This window comes from Podarcis cretensis, assembly GCF_951804945.1.
Source record: "Podarcis cretensis genome assembly, chromosome: 16".
Classification (NCBI taxonomy): Eukaryota; Metazoa; Chordata; class Lepidosauria; order Squamata; family Lacertidae; genus Podarcis; species Podarcis cretensis.
In genome coordinates, this window is record NC_137186.1 from 9784789 (window position 1) to 9801023 (window position 16235).

At 49.3% G+C, this 16235-nt stretch overlaps 2 protein-coding genes across 4 annotated transcripts in view; one reads left to right on the top strand and one right to left on the bottom strand.

Annotated features, from left to right (window-relative positions):
* TDRD10 (tudor domain containing 10) overlaps positions 1-1840 on the top strand; it is a gene marked incomplete at its 5' end in the record, with an annotated part of 38475 nt that extends 36635 nt beyond the window's left edge. For 2 of the 3 annotated variants that reach the window (XR_013834046.1, XR_013834047.1), the window contains 2 exons: positions 126-234; positions 357-1840. Coding sequence is in view for 1 of the 3 variants with exons in the window: in XM_079958220.1 (XP_079814346.1) it covers positions 126-161 (36 nt within the window). Of the gene's footprint in view, positions 1-125 lie in introns of all 3 variants that reach the window. The other variant, XM_079958220.1, reaches the window with a different exon arrangement.
* On the bottom strand, positions 1458-16081 carry UBE2Q1 (ubiquitin conjugating enzyme E2 Q1). Its single transcript, XM_079958181.1, has 13 exons — positions 15491-16081; positions 13465-13569; positions 13229-13333; positions 11084-11134; positions 9797-9937; positions 9370-9454; positions 8227-8287; positions 6348-6438; positions 6182-6240; positions 4854-4902; positions 4490-4585; positions 3352-3418; positions 1458-2048 (listed from the first exon to the last, which is right to left on the bottom strand). The coding sequence occupies exons 1-13, from the start codon at positions 16064-16066 to the stop codon at positions 2017-2019; spliced, it is 1518 nt and encodes a 505-aa protein (XP_079814307.1). The 5' UTR covers positions 16067-16081; the 3' UTR covers positions 1458-2016.
* Positions 16082-16235: the final 154 nt, after the last annotated feature.

The following is a 16235-nucleotide window of genomic DNA, read 5'->3' on the forward strand; positions in this document are numbered from 1 at the left end:
GCAGCCTGTTCTAAGGGCTGGAGGGTGACAGGAGCTATGGGTCATGATGGGTGTTTGGGGGCGGGGAGATGTGTTTGAAATACACTAATATTTTTTTCTAAGTCTATCTTGGTAACTTTTTACAGCAACACATTTTGAAGTTTGCCATCAAAGATGAGTAGGAGGAGGAAGTTGTTTAAAGAAATTCTGGAGAGAAGATCCGACAAGCAAGCTGATGGGCTCTTGGGAAAAAGGATTGTAAATTGTTTTTGATGGGAGATGGGGTAAGCGGAAAGACGCTTTGCATTAATTTTCTACACCTTCCTGTTTCTATGCATCCCCCCCCCCCCCGTATCTGTTTAAAACAAGGCAGTTTAACTGTGCCTTGTTGCGGCAGGAAGGAAAAAAATGTCTCTTAATTAAAAGCATTTTGCATATTAGTGGTGTTCAAAGATGGAGGGTTTGAAGAGGCAAGGAATGTTGAAATTTTGCCTATTGATTGGAGCCTGTTCTTCCCACCTTGTTTCTGTAGTTTAGTTGATTAAAACCAAATATATAGATGTACACCTAAAACTTGGTTGCTTTTTAAAAAAGTGATGCTGAGAAAGAAATTGTCTGATTGTCTCTTGCACTCAGGTGAGCTTTTTCCTCTGGAGTCATTTTTGCTGTTGAGTTTCCCCACTTCTTTGATTTTCTACCCCCCCCCCCCAAAAGGTCTGCTGATTTTAAAATATGACCTACAGCAAGGGCTTCCAAACTGGTGCACAGACCACCAGTGGCCCGTGTGCTCCTTTCAGGTAGTCCATGATGTGCCTGCGTTAAGATTTTTAATTGCATTTTTATTGCTCTCTTTCTTTCTTGTACTTTATTGCATTTCAGTTCTAGGCAATTTCAGTTCTAACGGAGCGAAGTACAAAACAAGAAATTTAAAGGAGCAATTGAAACACGAGTAAAAATCACACAGCATTATGAACGCTATAGCTGGCCGAAAAATCAAATCAAATACCCTTGGCAATTTTCAAGTGGTCCACAGGAGCATAAAGTCAAAGAATAGTAACAGTGGAAGTGCGGAAACCTGTTTGCTGCTCTGGTCTGGCCTAGGTGTCCTTGGAGCACCAGAAAGCCACAAAGCCCTCACCTAATTGCTAACCCAAAATTTGTGTACAAGGAGTTAACACAACAGGACTCTGAGGATTCAAAAGCAACCATCCTTATGACTACTAAGCCGAGTTGGTCCTGGTTGAAAAACAAAATCCCAGTGCAGATATTGCGTCAGGATCATAGGGAACGTCACACAGACACAATATAAATCTAGCAAGTTATGGCAATTCCACAAGCCTGAGGATCTTTAGGAACTGATTTTAAAGTTTCTAGACCTCATGGATTTGTGGGTTTTTTTCCTCTTGGGAAGGCAACACCCTTTAACCTACCCTGAGTTGCCACCTGCTTTGCAGACAGAGAGGTAAGACTACTTCCCCTTCAAATTAACAAATGTAATTGTTCTCCAAAGAAGATACATTTCCCCCCCATACACATCCATCATACACTGTAACCAAAAAGGAAAAGAAAAAAAAAAGCAGTGTACATGAAAATAAGAAAATAAATTAAATCCGTAGCAGAGGGAAGAGGCAGAGGTGCTCTAGACTGCAGCGGAGCTGGTAGCTTCCAGCGATAACAAGAGAATCAAAGAGTTTTGCTGTTTGTTTTGCTTTCGTGTGTGTGTGTGGTTTTTAATAAGAGTGACTGCCAGCTTGCCTGCTAGCGCGGGTCCAAGCCAGTAGCCCGAGCAGAGGGACGGCCCGGCTGCTCGCAAGTGTTTATAATTCCATAAGAGTCCCCCGCTGGAGCCGCTCACTAAAATTGCCTTGCAAGTACGGGCGGTGGAGAAAGAGGGAGGGAGGAGAGTGTGAGTGTCCTGTCCTAGGAGGAGGAGGAGAAGGAGGAGGAAGAACAGGCATCCTTGCGATCCAAATGCAGCAGCGTTCAGCAGGGAAGTCGAGGCCGGTCTGAGGCTGTCCAGGGTGACCGTCTCCATGCTTAGCCATCTTCCTTAGGGGGCGTGTACCAGCCTGAGAGCAAAGTAAAAGGTTGTGAGGAAAGGTGGAAGACGTGGGGTTTAGGTGAACAGACTCCGCTCTGTAGATCAAGGCTGGGAAACTTTTGCTGGTGGGCAACCTACATATTCTTAACCTCTTCACCCTTGTGGGCCCCCCCACCCTCCCGTCAATCACCAGATGCCATCCTCACACCAGGCAACGCTGCGTCCTGATTGTCAGGAATGCAAAAAGCACAGATATTTGGAAATCTTTTTGTAAAATTGCCTTGTGCTGCTCTTCAAACCCCTGCTTTTCAGAGGGGCTGTTTGAAAGTCCTTTTGCAAACAGCTGAGCTTTAGCTGGGCCTGCCTGTTTGCAGCATACAGCCAGCACAGAATTAACCCCACCACCCAGTATTTTGTTTTTTTTAAAAACTACATCACAGGACCTCCCACCTCACATGGAGCTGGTCTAGCCAGCAAAATACTCTTCTTACTTGAGTGCTCAGAGGCTCTTTCCCAGGCCCAGATTCTCCTCTAGAACTGGAGGTGCAGTGGGGCATTTGCATAGAAATCGTACGCTCTGCCACTGAGCTAGGGGCCATCCTCTCCGGGTGGATGGGAATCCTGCGGGTCTCTCCAGATCTTGCTGGATTCCAACTCCCGTCACTCCTGATCCAGAGACCTTGCTGGGGGTATGTTGCAGCCACCTTCCCAACAACAGCTGGAGGGCACCAGGCAACCCACCTGTGCCCTACAAGCATTGCCATGGGATGATTTTCAAACTGGTGGCAGCCTCAGTCGGGAATAGGTGGGTCAGTAATGGCAGACAAGCTTTCTGGAGTGGGAAAGCTCTGCTGCTACCCATCTTCCACTGCAATGAGACTCTTCCGTATAGACAGAATGCCCCTAGGACAAGGGCAGAAGGTAGGGGGTTCTGAGCTCCCCTCCCACAATTGTTTAACAATCGCAACACCACCCCTCTCTCCATTGATTAGGCTGTTCACATGGCATCACTGACTCCACCCCCGTGACCTCATTTTACATTTGGCTCCTCCCATTTTATCTTGCACCTGACACCAGTTGCCATGGGTGTACAGAATGGAACTTGCTGAGTATTGTTGTTCATTAATGGCTTTACTGTTTGGCTCTCGCAGAATTTCTGGGCTCAACTCAAATTGCTGGTTTAAATCCTTATAAAGCCACTTGTGGGGTCCCACCTGTTCCTCCCTAAGCCTGGAAGTCCCTTAAGGTGAGGATAAGAAACAGTGGCCAACAACGTCGGTCGGCTCCTCAGCCTTCCACTGGAAGCGCTTCAACCAAGGTCTAGTCCTTACCATTCTTCTCGTGAATCTGGACCAGGGACTTGTACGACTGCTGCGCTCTTGTCAAACTGTACTGGTTCTGCGAGGGGAGAACAGAGAATGGCTTTTAATGTTAAGAAGGCTGCCCTCTCTGCACCCTTCTGTCATCGCCCACAATGGGTGCAATGGCAATATATCGTGAATCTTCATGTGTGTGTGCTATACAAAAATCAAAACATGGGAAACACCGCGAAGCCAGCCAGTGCCTCTACACAGTTCCATCCTTATTTCAGACATTGTGATACATCCGTATGTCACAATGTTTAGCTGGCAATATATCGCGAAGCTGAAAGCCAGCTATCGCCCAGCCGTAGGGTGCCCTAGAGGCTCCTGCCTCTAAATCACAGAAACACGATTACCCTGAAAAGCCACATACCCGTGAAAGGAAATGTTACACTCCTAGAGGCAACTGCCAGATTATATCTCCCACACTGCTCCAACCACAAAACACTCACTGTGCTGAATATCTTCTAAGTGGTGGTTTTTGTATTTTTTAATGCAATCAGGCATTTTAGGACAAGCATGGTGTAACCATAGGAAGCTGCCCCCCCCCATTTTTTTTTACATCCTGTATTTTAAGGCAGTGGATGTAGTTCTCCCCTCCCTGTTTTATTCTTCCAACAACCTTGGGGGCTGAAAGAGAGAAAAGGTCTGCGACTCATTCAAGGTCACTTAGGTCAGTGTTCTTCAACCTCAGGTCCCCAGATGTTGCAGGACTACAACTCCCATGATCCACCGCTAGCTTAGCCCAACGGCCAGGGAGGATGAGAGTTGTAGTCTTGCAACAGCTGGAGACCCAAAACTGACCTAGGCCACATTGTACACCACACATTTAAAGTACCATGACATCACTTTGAACAGTCACGGTTCCCCCCCTCCCCCAAAAAATATTCTGGAAGCTGCTGTTTGTTCAGGGTGCTGAGATTGCCCACAATTCCCTTTCCAGGGTTCTCTGCGAAGGATTGTCAAAGCACTTGGGGAATTGTAACTCTCTTTAAAGCTTTGCTGGCTCTTTTCTGCCAGAGGTTGGAACCTCTGGCAGCCGACTCCTCTACAACACCAACGCAGGAGAATTGGGGCAGGGGATATGTTGACCCTAGCTCCAGGTTACCTTGTTGGCGCCAAACTGGACCCTGGCTTTGCCTTTCACAAGTGTGGCACTGATCTGCATGATCACGGACTCCACCGAGTAAGCACTGCTCCAGCCCTGGGGAAAAGGAGGTGAGGGAAAAGGAAATCTTCATAGAACTGTAGAGTTGGGAGCGACCACCAGCGTGATCTAGTCCAGCCCTCTGCAATGCAGGGACCTTTTTGCCCCATGTGCGGCTCGAACCTGCAACCCTGAGATTAAGAGTCTCGTGCTCTATTGACTGAGCTATCCCAGGGAGCAGCAGGCCAGCCGAACACCCCAGCCCAACTGCTGCAGAAGTGGGACTTGGACCTGGCCCCAAATGGGAGTCCTCCCAACCGCTCACCTGTTTTGTTAGAAGCTCCATGCAGATAGCTCCTCCGCCCAGGACATACCTTGGGAGAGAAGGACAGAGGAAAATCCATTGTTAGCCAAAAAGCCTCTCTCTCTCTCTGTGTGTAAATTCATTTAAAAGGGGAGCAGTAACCCAGTTCCTCACAATCAAAGCCCTTTCCTAATGGCAGATCCTAATGTATAAATAAGAAAATTATTAATGTGCCTCCTGCCCCACAACCAATCCTGCTGCTCAGCTAAGATGGCCTGTCCTTTGAGGGGGTGGAGGCAGGTGGAAGCTGGCTCTACATCTCTAGATGGAGCAGACGGAATGTGGCTGCCTCTGATTTTCTTCAGAACCAAGGAACACCCGATGAGTTTGTCCGGCAATAGAACTAGGGTCCAAATACTGTCGCCTCCGGGGAACAGGACATCCAGCAGCATAGGATTAAGGGGTAAGGCCTTCAACCGGGCTTTAATTCCGTGTCCTGTAAGAATTTGGGGGCAGAACATCCCCCTTGCAGGCAGAAGGTCGCAGGTTCAATCCCTGGCTTCTCCAGGCAGGGGCTGGGAATGTCCCCCTGCCTGAAACCCAGTGACTTGCCGGTCAGTGTAGACAATACTGAGATAGATGACCAAGGATCTGAGCTCAGTATGAGACAGTTTCCTAGGTCCTGCCTGCCCTGAGATCTTCAGAAGAAGGGAGGTAATATAGATTTAAATAATACTGATTTCTTTATTTTTTTGAAATAACTTGTCTTCTCCAAAACAACCTTTATTCAGATTTACAGTTTTAACATTTATGGCCACAAACCTGTACTACAGACTTCTCTAAAAAGATAAATATGATTTTTATATAGTTAATGTAGATGGGTATTGACAGTTATTAAATATTATAAAAGTAAATCAATTTCACCAAAGCCTCTTATTTATTATTATTATTATTATCCTCTGACGTTTTCATGCCTTGTGGATAAGGCAAAAAAAATACAGTAGGCACAATCTGCCAGGAACTGCTCACCAGTACAAGCCGCACTGAAGTGACTTGGAGTTGCATATGCGCACAGCATGCACAGCTGGAGCGGCGGAATGCTCTCATACAAGCCCATTTTGTTTCAAATGAGGTTTGGGCAACAGAAATTCCAAGTGGACTGTGCCAGGTGTGTAAATAGTCATCAAGAGGGATACAGCAAAATAAGCAAGGCAAAACAGAACAGCAATAATAATACTGTTTTAAAACAGCATGGTTTTACATGGGTTGTTGTCCTCGCCCTTGATAAGAAACTGAGTTACCAATAGCAGCCACCCAAATCCCACCGGTGGGCATCATCAGGCACTTACCCCCCCGATAGCACAGGAGACACGACTCTTACGAAGGGCGGGTCAAAGGGAAAGTTGTCCTGAAAGGAGAAGAGAGAGGCTGAGCTGGCTGCCGGGCAGCCCTCCCTTTCCCTCCCACCCTGGCCATCAGCTGCTGCTGCCACCACCTCCCTCCCACCAGCCTGACCTTAAAGGTGAAGTTGAGAAGGATGAAGTCTGCTCCCTCTTTCTCTTTGAGGATCTGCAAGTCGCTGTGCAAGGCGCTGTCCTCGTCCACCCTGGGAGAGAGAGGCAGGCAAGCTGAGCCGAGGCCAGAGGAAGGCCACTCGCCCCTCCCCAGGTCAGAGTTCCCGCTTTTGGGGGTCACATGCTGGGCTGGACGAGAAGCCAAAGCAGGTGGAGAAACAAATGCAATTTTTTCCTCCCGCTTTTGTACAATGGGGTAGTTTCTCCGCACCGTCACGACACACACCTCTGCCCAGGCAAGCGAGATGCACAGCCAGAGTTCAAGGAAACGCCCCAGCCAGGCAAAAACACTCGTGGAAGGTGCACAGAGATTTGCCTGAGGTGTCGCCTGGGGAAGAGTCCCAAGGGCCAGATGGAGCACACTGGAGGTCCACATTTGGGTTTGAGATTCCGCCCCCTTGGCCTAGATGGGGGGGGGGGCTTCTATCCCAGGGGCGGGGGGCTATCTTTCTAACTCTCCTGGATAGCTCAGTTGCTTAGAGCATGGTGCAGACAACGCCAAGGCTGCAGGTTTGATCCAGCTGCATACAATGGTACCTTGGGTTACAGACGCTTCAGGTTACAGACTCCGCTAACCCAAAAATAGTACCTTGGGTTAAGAACTTTGCTTCAGGATGAGAACAGAAATTGTGCAGCGGCAGCAGGAGGTCCCATTAGCTAAAGTGCTGCTTCAGGTTAAGAACAGTTTCAGGTTAAGAACAGACCTCCAGAACGAATTAAGTTCTTAACCTGATGTACCACTGTATTCCTGCATTCCAGGGGGTTGGGCTAGATGGTCCCTTCCAACTCTACAATTCTGTGGTTCTGTGATCTGTGGGACCCTTTTTGTTCCGTGGGCAGGATTCACTCCTGACCGAAACAAGAGTCAGTGTGGTGTAGGACATGGCAGAGACCCACTCAGCCATGAAGTTCATTGGGGGCAACCTGGGGCCAGTCACTGCCTCTCGGCCTACCCTACCTCACAGGGTTGTTGTAAGGATTAAGTGAGATAGAGAGAAAACCCATGTATGCCACACCTTTAGTTCTTTGGAGAAAAAGGTGGGATAAAAAAAGGTAAAGGTACCCCTGCCCGTACGGGCCAGTCTTGACAGACTCTGGGGTTGTGCGCCCATTTCACTTAAGAGGCCAGGGGCCAGCGCTGTCCGGAGACACTTCCGGGTCACGTGGCCAGCGTGACATCGCTGCTCTGGCCAGAGCCAGAGCCAGAGCCGCACACGGAAACGCCGTTTACCTTCCCTATATATATATATATATGTGTGTGTGTGTGTGTTTGTTTTTCACACACAGAAATCCTCACTCCACTGGTTAAATAGATCTGCTGGCTGGGGAGGAGGGTATCTGGGGTATATTCAGAGGCAGTTGGATAGGCAGAGAAGTTTTAACCTCTCCACCCACCAAAGCACTAGCTAACTTCATGAGAAGAACCCGACGGCAAGGACTATCTTAGCCCCAGCACATGTGAACTGCTCTGGGAGCCTGTGCTGTCGTTGCTGGAAGAGCTGCATAAAAATGCTGGCTATGAATCAATAAAGCAGGCCCAGGTAAGCCTTTTTTTTATTTTTTCCAGCTTGGCTGGAAGCGGCCCACTGCAAGGAGCTCTGCCCCAGCCTCTCTCGCTGGTGGAGAAAGAGGGGGGGGGGGAATCCCTTTGCCAATCTACCGGCCCGGAAGAAAAAGCAGAGTAGGCGTCTTCAAGTGTGTGTGGAGTCCTGATTCATACTGGAATGGGGGGGTGGTGGTCGGGGCCTCCCCCTACACCCAGGCATCTTGCTTAGGGTAAGGTGCAGCGCCCACCCACACAGGACCAGTCAGACCCTTACCTCAGGAGTTTGACATTCCAGTCGTACAGGCTGTCGTTCACTAGTTCAACTGCATAGTTTCCTGTGGAAAATAGAAAGAAGCAGTCGGTATTGCAGGAGAAAGGAAAGGAAAGGAAGAATGGCTATACAATACACACACACACACACAAAAAAAAACCCTTAAAGTAACCAACAAAACAGAATTAAATTCCTACAGCAAACCATCTCGGCTTCCACAATATATATAGACAACTCCCCATTCACAAAGGGGTTACGTTCCAGGCCCCATGTGCATAAATGAAATGCACCCAGGTGGGGAGCACCCTAGCACCCTAGAGAGTCCTTGTGGCTCTCAGGGAGACCCCAGAACCTGAAGAGGATGTCCTCTTTGGGCCCCGGGGTCTCATTGCAAGCCACAAGGACACTCTAGGGTGCTCCGTACTTCTGGGTTCCCAGTGCCGTGTGTGTGTGTGCCATCGCATGCAAGTAGATCACGTACAAGTGGGGAGTCGCCTGTATACCTACAAATACAGTGGTACCTCGGGTTACAGACGCTTCAGGTTACAGACTCCGCTAACCCAGAAATAGTACCTCGAGTTAAGAACTTTGCTTCAGGATGAGAACAGAATGGGAGGCTCCAGGTTAATGGGGTAATTATGTTTTTAGATATGTTGGAAGCCGCCCAGAATGACAGGGTTACCCCAGCCACATGGGTGGAGTACAAATAATAAAAGTATTATTATTATTATTATTATTATTATTATTATTATTAGTTGGGGTTGGTGAGCAGAGTGAGCAAGGACACAGCCCACAGAATATATATCTACCTAAACAAACCACAAACAAAACAATTGCTCCATCATCTACACCCCACTGAAAAGACCAATGCAACACAAAAATACGAACAGGGGTGACAAAATAAATTTCAAATTCTACGTTATAGGCATCAGTATACACCAGACACTCAACCACAAGAAAATAATGCATCACATTACCTACCAACTCAGTTTACTTATTACAATCCAGGTTTCTCAACAGTCTGGCCCCCCTCTTCCTGACCGATGACAACCACTTTCCCAAAAAGCAGAAACAAAGCCAGGCTCCCAGTCCTTGCCCCGCCCCCCCCCCGCCCCGCCTTAGGGCTTTTCCAGGCTAGATACTCACCACCCTTGAAACTTGCCGATCGGTAAATATCCCTGAGCTCCTTCATTAGCCGGTCGGTGGCCTGCACAGACCCAGACACTGCCCCCTGAGAGAGGGCGAGAGGGAGGAGGAATTTCACGGTTACACCCATGTTGCTAGCACGACAGGCTGCCCATCCCCAAGCTACTCCATCCCCCCCCCCGCCCCCAGAACGGAGACAAGTTATCGCCCAGGCCCAGGGTTGACCTGGTGCTCTCCTGGCAAGGTGGACTCCAACCCTCACCAGCCCCCAGGCAGCGCAGCCAACAGCCAGGGCTCATGTGCCACTCCCAGCATCAAAGAGGGAGAGGCAGGCTTTGAAAAGTCAGCTGGGCGACCCTCCTCTCCATCTCCACCCCCAACCCGCCCCCCATTTCCCCGCCTTGCCCTCCCGCCTGGCGACACGTACATTTAAGTAATCTTGCCTCTGGTTCTTTTTTATTTTCTCGAGGATGGCCAGGTTCTCTTTGCCAATGCCGTCATCTTCCGCCTTCTTCCCTTCCGCCGGCTCCTCCTCTTTCATCTCGTAGTGATCGAGTTCTTCTGTGTCCTGGGGGGGGGGGCGATAAGAGAGCCATAGAATGGTGAAGTTGGAAGGGACCCAAGGGCCATCTAGTCCAACCCCCCTGCGATGCAAGAAGACTGAGTTAGGCTGGCCTCAAGCAGAGTCAGGGTTTTCTGGCTTTCTTGGCTGCGGCTCCAATCTGGTGGAACGCTCTGTCACAAGAGACTAGGGCCCTGCGGGACCTGACATCTTTCCGCATAGCCTGCAAGACAGAGCTGTTCCACCAGCCCTTTGGTCAGGGCACAGCCTGACCCCCTCCTCTGGCAATCTGCACAGAATTTTGCTTAACGGTTGCCATCAATTTGATTTTAATTAATTTTTATAATGAAATGTTTTTAGAATGTTGGATTATTTGATTGTTTGATTGTTGTTAGCCGCCTTGAGCCCAGCTTCGGCTGGGGAGGGCGGGATATAAATAAATTATTATTGTTGTTGTTGTTGTTGTTGTTATTGTTGTTGTTATTATTATTATTATTATTATTATTATTATTATTATTATATTCCTGACTCGCGACAGCTTTGAATTCTTTTTTTCTCTCCTTGGAAATCCAAAGCTGCACAAGCCACACAGGTCTGTTTCATGCTGCTTCAACTTTCACAACTGCAAGCAGCGGGCTGGGGGCACTTCCTTTAACCAAAGGGCCACACTCCCTCATGGCATGCCTAACAAAAACATTTATAGCAGGCGCCGAAAACGGTACAGTGAAGGATCCTGTCTAATATCAAAAGGAAGGTAGTTCCGAGGTGTAGGTGCTGCTACACTATAAGGTTGATTTCTTACATAGAAATTTAGCAACGTGGAACCATTCCAGAATTGCTGCATGCTAAATAGGAAGGGTGCTCTATGTCTCCAAAATGTATCTCCATAGACCTTTTAACATAAGGCTTTTGCAGCCAATTTTTAAAGCTGTTATGGATTTGGATGTGTCTACTATTTACCACTGATGGATGTATCCAAATCCTTGCTCGCTATCGCATTAAAATCTCCAGTCCACATGATGGGCGGGGTATGTTATAAAATTATTATTATTGCCCCTGTCCTGAACATTTCTGAAGGAACAGGAATGGCTGTGGAATTAAGGTGGCTGAGCAAACTTGAGTTGGGAATTTTTAAAGGAATGCACCCCTTACCTCTGGCATCTCCTCGTCTTCCTCTTCAGAGGACACTTCTTCCTGTGTGCTCTATGGAACAAAACAGCAGGAGGACAGGTGCATGGAGTTATTCTAGAAAACACTGCCGTAAGACCACTCTTGCAACCTATGTTTAAATTGCAATGGTGTCATGGTGTTCCCAGTTCCTGGGACTGTAGTTTGTTAAGAGCACTGGGAGCTGTTAGGTGACACCTCTTCCCCACCCAGACTTCCCTGGGAAGAGGGACAGACTGCTAAACTGCTCCGGGAATTGTAGCTCAGTGAGAGAAATAGAGACCTCCCAACAACTCTCAGCTTCCTTAAGTTAGGCTGACTCTACTCCAAACACTACACATTAATGCCAGCCTGAAAACCAGCTGTTTAGAGGTTTTATAAAAGCGACTGCATTCAGACAATCATCTCTCATCTTAATATGTCAAAATATGAATGAGCCTTTTGCAGGCAAACTTTGTGCCACCAAACCAGGACGTTTCCATTAACACTACACAAGCTGCAATCCCAACTACCCAGGAGTAAGCCCTGTGGAATCCAATAGGATTTAGACTTATGAGTTGATGTAGTTAGGAAAGGGCTGCGGCTCAGCGACAGAACATCTGCTTTGTGTGCAGAGGGTCCCAGGTTCAAACCCCGGCAACTCCACAGAGAGTCCCTGCCGGTCAGTGTAGACAAAACTGAGCTGGGTGGGCCAACTGTCTGACTCAATATAAGGCAGCTTCCTGCAATCCTATGAACCGCACTGCAAGGAATTAAAACAACCTTGAACTATATTTTAATATTGTGGCTCATTCCAGAGCTGTTAGTCATAGTTTCTTGGCTTGGACAAAAGGTTAAACAGAAGATTCTCATGTTTGTTTCTGAGTTTCCTTGATGTCTGAAAATCAAGAGGATAAAAACTTTATAAAAGAAGGGGGGAGGAATCGTAGTTATTTAGGAGACCACCATAAGCAGATGGAAACCAGAGCAGGATTTTGACACACTTGTAGTGTAAAAAATATCATGGATAATATCGTTTGATATAACTGGAGCACAAACGAACATGCAGTTGTAGATGTTTTAACACAAGACTTCATGGATGGCATGGGGGGAAGTCACGAGATTCGGAGAATCTCCACATATAGTGTTACTTTATCAATGTGTGTTTATTTGAATTTTTTTATTTGCAAAATTAATAACATTTATTTTAAAAGAAGATTCTAATGTTTGTCTGCCAGGTTGCACACAGAAGGTCACTGCTTCAATTCTGAGCATCCCCAACTAAGGCTGGGAAAGATTCCCATCTGAAACCCTGGACTGCTGCTGCAGGTCAGTACAGACAATATAGAACTCATCATAAAGCACAGTCCACTGCCCCTTCTGTCATGGAGTGAAGTTTTATGTATTTGCAGAAGCTGCCAATAAAAGCTGGAACACGCTAGTGCAGTTCTAGCAGGTCTGTAACTTTCCATTCGGCTCAAAGCAAGCAGCTGTTGTTTTGAACTGTGTGCCTTATCTTAGTACCAAGGCCACAGGGAAGCGTATTATCTGTGGCCCAGTGAGCAGTCTTTCTCCTCCTTCTATTTCTTCATTCTTCAACTGACTTCTTTTACCTTTATATTTTTGCATTTATATTTGTGTGGCGTCTTTTTAGGCTGAAACTGGATTTTTTTTTTTTTTTGCTCTAAGAGGAGCTATGCTGTATTTGGACTCTTGACAAAGAACTTATGCCTTAGTAAACTTCTATGAATGATTTTTCCTGCATGTTGTGTTTCCCTGTAATCCCATGTCTGCCAGAGTTCCACTACTCTGCTACTTTGCTGCATAGGCAACAGTCAGGAGTGGCCTCGGGCATTGATTCCTAACACCTTCCTACATGGAACCTATTTTAGTACACCTGTGACTGGTGTTCGGGTGGATTTCTTTGTTCCTTTGCTTGCTGATGTAAATAAACGCTGTTAGATAGAAAGAACAGTGTGTGGACTTTTCCTTCTCCTTACACGGATGCAACTGCTGCGAACTCTGCTACTGCCTGAAGAGGTTTTGCACAGAGTAAATGTGCCGGACAGGCAGAAATAAACACAGAACCAATTGTGCCCATTCAAGTGGCCTCCATGACAGCGGAATGCCACCTGGCCAAGGTTGGCTTACCTGCTCAGCAGGCAGAGGCTGGTCCAGCATTTCAACGTCCGGATGCTGGGGAAGGTTGTAGAGTTTGCAGAGATCGGAAATGATCCGCTTCAGGTGCTGCAGAAGCTACCCAAGAAGGAAGCCAACGAGAACAAAGTTATGGGAAAAGGAGGAATGCTGATCGCCCCTCACCCGCCTCCTCCAGCTCAATCGCTCCCCCTCCTTCCCCAAAGACATTGGCGCTTCTTCTGCCTCACCAACGTATTTCCTTTCTTCACGTCTGCTAGCCGCTCCAGGATCGCCGCCAGGTTAGGATCGTCCGATTCCACGGACCATATTGGGGGGACAGCTGGATAAGACTCCTAGAGAAGGCGGGGAAACCGAGGGGGTTAGCAATAGGCAGCATCTCACAGAGATAACCAGATATGACCATGTTGTCTTGCTTCAGTCCTCTGCAACTTCCTGCCACAGGCCCATTATGCTAGTGATGAGGATGCTATGGTCCTCCAGATGTCACTGGACTACAACTCCCATCACCCATGCTGGCTGAGGCTGATGGGAATTAGAGTCCAATGATACCTTGAGGGCACCAGGTTCTCCAATCTTGATCTAAATAACTTGACTTCAGCTCCCACGGGCTAGCAATGTTATTCTACCTGCCAGGGTTCTTGTGGCCCTCTGAAAGCCATGCAGCTAGGGACTAACTCGATGCCATAATGAAGTCTGCCAGTCCAATCTCAAGGGGTCTCAAGTCTAAGGTCTTAGTTGAGATAACAACCCTCCTTGCTTTTTTGACCCAGACATCTGTTATTCCAGAGCTGGAGATCCTGCTGGTACCTCCAGATACTGTTGGCCTTCCAACACACATCAGCTGCAGCCAAGATGTCCAATGGTCAGGGTTGAGGGGCTACATGTTCCCCAGATCTCTGAAGTGGTATTTCTAGTCTACACCATTAAGGAAGGCAAAAGGGTCTGAAGAGCAGAGTCGTAAAAGCAAAATAGTGACACCTCTTTGCCTGATCCTGATCCTTTCTCATCTTTTCCCACCTATGCCATGAAAGCACCTGGGCTGTCCTGCACCTCTGTTTCCATGCTGCAGCCTGCACCCCTTTTCGGCTACATGCTGCACACTGTGTTACTCTGGCAGCTGTCCCATATAACTCACATCTCCCCTACTAAATCAAGGCTGGTCTCCCAAACCTGCTGGATTAGGCTCAAAGGCCAGTCTGTCCTGGCATTCTGTCCTCAGGGTGGAGAACCAGGTGCCCCTGGGAAACCCAAAAGCAGGACTTAGGCACAACAGCAGCTGGCAATTCAGAGGCATACTGTCTTTCACAGGGGAAGGAGAAGATAGCCATGGTGACTAACTAGCCTTGATAGCCTTATTCTCCACAAATCTGTCCAATCCTCTTTTCAAGTCATCCAGTTTGGTGTCCATATTACATTCCATCATTTGCGCACTGTGTGAAGAACTACTTTCTTTTGTCTGTCCAACATTTGGCTTACCGGCTGGCCCCACTGGGTTCTCATGTCGCGAAAGTGTTCAAGAAGGAAGACCCCCTGCCTCCTAGCTGCCCGCATTGTGCTTAAGCCTCAGCGTGGTCATCAGAGGCGAGCAGAAAGTCCATGCAGGCGAGTGAGTAGGCTGGCGGAGGGAGGATCCCTCCAACCCTCCTCTGCCAACCCACTGAGTTTGTGTCTCAGTTGCAAAGGCAGGGCAAGTCTTTGCTTTTGCTTGGAAGTGGGCTGGCAGAGGGTGAGTGGGTTAGATCAGTGTTTCCCAACCTTGGGCCTCCAGCTGTTTTTGAACTACAATTCCCATCATCCCTGACCACTGGTCTTGCTAGCTAGGGATGATGGGAGTTGTAGTCCAAAAACAGCTGCAGGCCCAAGGTTGGGAAACACTGGGTTAGATCATGCAATGTTGGCCTGGAGGCTACATGCCACTGATGGAAAATGGGGCTTCCGCCTCCACTGCAGCCAGAATGTTAACACAGGATACCACAATATGCCAAGTTTGCAACTCTGGTAGGTTTGCACAGGGGCTTGCCATGATCCCTCTTGCACCTGGCCAACTACCCCCACCCCCGGCCCGCCTTAGGCCCCGCCCTCCAAGCTCCGCCCCCCACATGCCCCGCCCCTTCCAGAAAACGCCCCGCCCCACCTCTGCATGCCCCGCCCCGGTTCCACACGCCCCGCCCCATCGCCCCACTCTCCTCCAAGCCCCGCCCCCGCCCAATTGAAGGCGCCCCCTTCCTCCCCCCCCCGCACCCGGGGACTCACCGTGATGTTGCCATGGATACGGACGGGCCCCCCGCCGCCCGGGCCGGGCAGGAACTCGCAGCCCAGCTCGTCCGGGCAGGCGCGGGCGATGCGGAAGCGCTCGTGGCCGCGGTGGAAGATGGACTCGAGGAGCCGCAGCTCCCGCCTCAGCAGCGCGCGCCCCGGCCCCGCCCCCAGCGCGGCGCCAGGCCCCGCCCCCAGCACGGCGCCAGGCCCCGCCCCGCCCGGCCCCGTGCGCTGCATCTTCCCATCGAGCGGCCCGCCACGGCCCCCGGGCCCCCCGCGTCCCCCCACACCGCAAGATGGCGGCCGGGAAGGGCCCGCAGTCGGAAGTGACGACCCGCATCCTGCTCCTCCCCCCATCGGCGCGCGGGCGGGGGAGGAGGAGGAGGAAGAGGAGGAGCCACGCCGGAAGGAGGTGACGGCGGAGGCCCGCGCGGCCGCACGCACGGCGCCGTCGTCATGGAGACGGGCGCTTCCGGGCCCGAGCGGAAGTGGAATCCCAATGCCCGTTCTTTCTCTACTTTCGGCCACAGAGGTGGTGGGCCCTAGAGCGTCGCCGTAGCGCGACTTCATAAAGGGGCTAGAATGTCGCGTTTCCAATATGCTTCACAGAAGTATCAGCTCCTCCTCCTTTGGGTGACTTGGGGAGCTTTATTTAGAAAATGATACTTCTACCATGGAGATTGTAAGGTATAGAGCGGCGCCAATAGCGGCCGTAGAGAAGCCTCCGATTTTGCCTAGA